The 5,903-nt window shown below is 41.2% G+C and overlaps 1 protein-coding gene across 1 annotated transcript in view; it reads left to right on the forward strand.

Moving 5' to 3' along the window:
• Positions 1–1,586: 1,586 nt before the first annotated feature.
• COL14A1 (collagen type XIV alpha 1 chain) overlaps positions 1,587–5,903 on the forward strand; it is a 274,304-nt gene continuing 269,987 nt past the window's right edge. The window contains exons 1-2 of the mRNA XM_044684203.1: positions 1,587–1,674; positions 2,152–2,272. Of these exons, the coding sequence (XP_044540138.1) occupies positions 1,587–1,674; positions 2,152–2,272 (209 nt within the window). The remainder of the gene's footprint in view (positions 1,675–2,151; positions 2,273–5,903) is intronic.

Genomic DNA, 5,903 nt, shown 5'->3' on the forward strand with positions numbered 1-5,903 from the left:
GGGAAGGGCCCCCAAAGGTGGTCGCTCTGATTTCACCGTAGAGAGCAACAGAGACCCAAATTCAGTGAATCAAAGATCATCTGACTTGCTACGTGTCTGAGACTGGTCCAGTGTTAGCAGATGCCTTTGTGCTTGCATCAGTACTGGCCAGCCTGGAGTTACCAGGGACAGAGGGGAGTGGGAGCTCATCATTCTTGGAAAATCCAAATCAGTCCTGGAAAATTCCTTAGACGCTGGGGAAAAAATTAGAGGCTGGATGGGGAGACCAATTTGTCTCAGAGCCCCCACTCCTGTGGGGTCTGAGCTATTAATGAAGCTTTTTTCTAGCACATTTAGCCAAGTAATACAAGTGTGTCTCCCCAGAATTGCAGTGTGCCGTTTTCTCAGCTCAGTTTACCATACAGTAGGAGCGTGCTTACATTTGTCTTCTGTATGTGTTAGAATCTTAAATGTTCCAGCTGGGCAGGAATTTAAGATCATCTAGATCAGGGGTTCCTTTCCTTTTTTGTGTTCTGGACACCTTTCCCAGGCTAGTGAAGTATATGGTTTTTAAATGCATAAAATAAAATGCAAAGAATCACAAAGAAAATTCATTATATCAAAATACCATGATTAAAACATTATGTAATAATAAAAATAATTATACGTCTCAAGCTAAGAATGACTGATTTAGTCTGATCACTTCATTTAAAAAAAAAGGAAACAGAACTGATATTTGATTGGCTTGCCCAAGGTCACGTGAGAGCTGGGACTCAAACCTGGGCTCCTTGATTACCAGTCTAAACCTCTTTCTAATCTCTGGAAGCATTTCAGAGCTTGTTGGTGATTTAGTTTAGCTGGCTAATCCAGCAGTGCTGATGAAGGAGTTTATGAATAGGGGCAGCCAGGTGGCTCAGTGTATAGAATGCCAGGACTGGAGTTGTGGGTGACCTGGATTCAAATTTGACCTCGTATATGTCTTGGTTGAGTGATCCTGGGCACTTAATCTCAATTGCCTCATCTTTACTGCCTTTCTAGTTTGGAATCCATATTTAGGGTTTTTTTTTTTGTTTTTGTTTTTTAAGAGTTTACAACTCTTGATGTAAACAGGGTGATGCATTTAATTCTGACCATATAAAGTCCTCTGGTACTTAAAGCACTTTACAATCTGGCCACTTCTAATCTTTCTAGTTTACTTAACACCTGACTCCACTGCAAGCACTTTATGATTCAGCTATCCTGGCTTCCCTGCTATTTTTTACCCATGGTATCTCCCAACTCCACGCATTTGCACTGGCATTTCCCATGCCTAGAATGCTCTCCCTCTTCTAGCTAGGCTCCAAGCTTCCTGGATTCTCTCAAATTTCATGTTCTGTAGGAGACCTTTCTTGATTCCTACCTCCTCCCTGCTTCAAGTTCCTTCCCTTTACAGAGGGCATTCTGGACCTGCTCATCCCGGTTCTCAATGATTTGCTGGCGCTTCTGCCAGGATGAGGACCTTCTGTGGGAGGCTTCCTATTAATTGGCACTTGGTTAGCCAGAAAACTTGCTTTATGCTCTCGAGCAGGCTGTGGGGCTAGTCATACCACGTGGCAGAGCTCTTCGCGATGACAGTCCCGAAGGACCAGCAGAGGACGGCTCTCGAGTCCTTCCAGCTGCTCTCCCACAGCAGTAACATGGATCTGCTCAGTTCGGGTTGAGGATGTGGGAGGCCGGCCTACGTCAGGGACACGTTGTTCAGCTGCGGTGACAGCTCGGGTTTGAGCGTGTAGCGCAGACACGCCTCACCGGCGAGGGATGGGGGTGGTGGGGGTTAACCTTGGCTGCCCCTCCGGGTCACCTCAGTGGTCCAGCCCCATTCGGGAGCCGCCTTTGCCCCGGGCAGCGAGGGCTCTGTGTAAGGCTTTTTGAAAGTGTTTGTGGTTGTTTAGTCCTAAAGCTTGGTAAAGATCTAGCATCCCAATCTAATTCTGGCTCCTAGTTTTTTGCTATTTTCTCAATATAAAAAGCTATTCTCTCAATAAAAAGAGATTTAGTAAAAACAAATATACCAAAGGTAGTAAACTGACCCAAGCCACAGTGTTAATTATAACGAAAATACTACCGGGTTTTTGAGGAAACCAGCACTGGGCACAGCCTCTTTTTCACAGATTTTATTTATTCCTTTGTAAGAGGTGGTGGTGCAGGGACTTGATGATGTATATTGGTCAGGGGAATTCCCTGATCAATTTGTTGAACTTACAGGGTGTGAGTCTTTGGTCAAGGGCATCTACAGGACACCTACTCTTGGACGGTAAGCAGGCTCACTGGCACCTTGTTGAGAAGGCAGAGGCTCCAGATAGATTTTTAGTAAATGCCAAGTTGGCTTGTCACTAAGATGATTTGATTGCGTGGGGCTGGGGAAGATGGATTCTGATGAGTCCTCAATAATTAAGGCCCTGACTTCTTAATAGGAGTTCATGGTGTTTCCAAGAAGAATAAAGATTGTCCTCAGCATTCTTGTCCAGAATTTCAAGGACTTGGCAGAAAACTTTGGGAAAAATTGAAGCTTCCACTTAGTCTAATGTGGTGTTAGTCATCCTAATAAACATTGTTAAAAAAAAAAAAAAGGGAAAAAAAAGAGAGGGGAAAAAAACCCCAAACTGAGGCCACAACTGTTTTTTGTAAAAAAAAAAAAAAAAAAAAAAAGCTAAACAAATAAAATCCATCCTCTACCCTTCCACCCCCCAAAAAAGACTCCCCAAACTCTACCAATTCAGCCTCAAGAAGAATTGTCAAAGACTGACTGTAGCCTGGATTTATTTATTTTAATATCAGAGCATGCCATGTATTTGAGCATTATATGTTCCATGTTTATTATTGCTTCTATCACCTTGCCATGGAAAATGTGATGATGTTGATGAAGGTTGCTTGGTATTAAAGTCCTCTTTCTTCTGTTGAAATTCTACAGTATACTGTCTAATGAATAGTTCTTGACCAACAAGAAAAATGTGGCCCTTTTCTCTATCATCTACTCTTGGCTTCTGATAAAAAATATTGAAAATGATTAAGGGAAGGAATGATAAAAGGAAAAAAAATTACTTCTAAATGATGTAGCTTTTTTGCCTCTTCCTTCTCCAAATTTGCAGTTCCAACTATCCACTAGATGTGTCTAGTAACTAGACACATCAGATTAGATCTATGAAAACCAACATTTTCAAAAACAAAATCATGCTCTTTTGCCCCAAACCTAGTCCTTCCCTAGGGATCACCATCTTCCCAGTCCATCAGGCTTGTAAATGAGGTCTCCTCATTCACTTCTCATTCTCACCTCCCAGATTCAATTTGTTATAAGTCCTGTCAATTTTACCTTAAAAATATCTTTCATGATATCACAATATTTCATCTCTTTTCTCTCTTCCAATATTGTTGAAATCCTGGCATAATCATTTCACAAGGGCTCTAGCTATAGTCAGTTGGTTAGTTTTCCATGTTAGGTCTCTTCTACTTCAGTCTATTCACTCTATTCAGCTGTCAAATTAATCTTACTAAAGTGTAGGACTGACAATCTTATCCCTCTACTCAATTAATTCCAGTGGCTCTCTATCAACTCCAGAATCAAATATAAAATCCTTCGGCTTTTTAAAGCTCTTCACTCCTATCTTTCTAAAAACCTTATGCATTACCTTTCACAGTATTCTGCAGTCCAGTGACACTGGTTCCTTTGCTTACTGTCCTTCCAACAAGGCACTCTATCTCCTAATTCTGCACAAGTTCACTGGTTAGCTCCCCTACCTAGAGTGCTCTCTGTCCTTATCTCTTCCTCTTGGCTTCCTTCAGTCTTTTTTCAGTTGTGTCCAATTCCTTGTTATCCCATTGGGGTTTTCTTGGCAAGGATACTGGAGTGATTTGCCATTTCCTTCCCCGATTCATTTCACAGATAAGGAAACAGAGGCAAAAAAGGTTAAATGACTTGCAAGGGGTCACATGGCCAGTAAGTGTCTGAGACCAGATTTGAACTCAGGAAGATGAGTATTCTTGCTCTAGGTCAGCACTCTGTCTACTGTGCTACTTTCGTTTCTTCAGGTCATAGCTAAAATCAAAACAAATATGAGAAAGCTTTACTGATCTCCCAAGAGCAGAATCGTCTTTTGTTTTTATTGTATTTTCAGTACTTAGTACAGTACTTGATGCAAAGCAGATGCTTAATAAATGTTTACTGACAGTTCAACTTGTTTGGATAATTTACTAATGTAGAAATGATTGGGCTAGGGTTAGACTGTGTGAAAGGAAATTCTTGGTTCTCTTTGTCTATTCTGAGTTTACACTTGTAAAAAGGGAATCCTTTATTCTCTTTGCCTAGTTGGAGTTAACTCTTTGGTTAACAATAACTTAAGTATCCCTACTTAGTACCTCACTAGATTGTGAAGACAGGATTAATTCTCCTTCAGCTACCTCTTGATTGAATCAACACAAGCTTGAACTAGATGGAGGAGCTGGCAAACCACTTAGTGAATTCACACCCTCAGAAACTCAATCAGCCAGGAAACTGAACCCTTTTGATGAGAATTCACACCTCCAGAAAGTGAGAAGTAGATCCCACAAACACTGCCCTCCTGGGCAGTGCTGGGCAATTTGGAAGCTGTGATTGGCCCCTGTGAAGAGGGGAAGGGAGAAGAAGTCCCTATAAAAGGCCCTGAATTTCTGGGGCTGGGAGTTTGACTAGAAGAAGGAGTTAGCTTCAAAGAAGAAAGTTGGCTTAAGGAAGAAAGTCAGCCTCAGGAGTAACCTTCAGCTCCAGTCATTGTCTTGACTTGCCTCTTGGAGGGAAGTTGGGGGAGTGGATAGCTGGCTTTCCCTTCCCGTCTTCTGGAGATAATTTAATTCTGGTCAACAAGTCCTGCCTGAGTTGAGCACCAGAGCAATATTTAGTTAGATAGGCTAAAGTCTTCTCTATTCTTTTGTATTTCTCTGTTTTCACTTTTTCCACCTCTTTTGTAAATAAAAGTTATTAAAGGTCATTTTGACTTTGAGCAATAATACTTTGAATCTGCAACCATTATTATTTATAATTTTACTATATTTTAGTCAAACCATTAATTTTTAATCTCTACAACTGTGAAAGCAAAAATATTACAAGGGCATTGAGTAGAAGAGGGAATAGACTCAATGCCCTTGTTTTACTGCCTAGCCACCTATGCCCTTCCACTATGATGTTCCATTTAAGTCTGTCCACATATTGGAGGCAGCTAGTTAACTCAGTAGATAGAGCCTGGAGTCAAGAAGACTTTCATTCAAATATGATCTCAGATACTAGCTGTGTGACCCCGGGCAAGTCATTTAATCTCTGCTTGCCTTAATCCACTGGAAAAGGAAATGGCAAACCACTACAGTATTTTTGCCAAGAAAACTCCAAAGACAATTTGGTCATAGGGCTATAAAGAGCTGGACATGACTGAACAATCTGGATATTAGCCTTTGTTCTAGACCTTTCTTCCTATCTCTGTACTTTTACTCCAGATGTACCCATTGGCTGGGTTGTTTTATTCATCTCAGACTGAGTTTCCTACCTCCTTTAGATTGATCTTAAGCATTATCCTCTACATGAAGTATTTCTTGAAACCCTCAACTGTGAGAGCCTTCCCACTTAATATTTAAGTGTGTGTGTGGGAGCTGGATGGCTCAGTGGATTGAGAGCCAGGCCTAGAAACAGGAGGTCCTGGTTTGTTCAAATCTGGCCTCAGACACATCCTAGCTGTATGACCCTAGGCAAGTCACTTAACCCCCATTGCCTAGCCCTGTAACAAATAAAAAAAATAATATAGAAGGATACATATAAAGATATTAGGGTAAAAATATTTAAATGTGTGCATGTTATTTCTCTCTCTCCTCTCTCCTCTCCCTTCCTCCCTTTCTTCCTTCCTTCCTTCCTTCCTTCCTTCCTT

The sequence above is a fragment of the Gracilinanus agilis genome, chromosome 1 (genome assembly GCF_016433145.1).
Source record: "Gracilinanus agilis isolate LMUSP501 chromosome 1, AgileGrace, whole genome shotgun sequence".
NCBI classification, from domain to species: Eukaryota; Metazoa; Chordata; class Mammalia; order Didelphimorphia; family Didelphidae; genus Gracilinanus; species Gracilinanus agilis.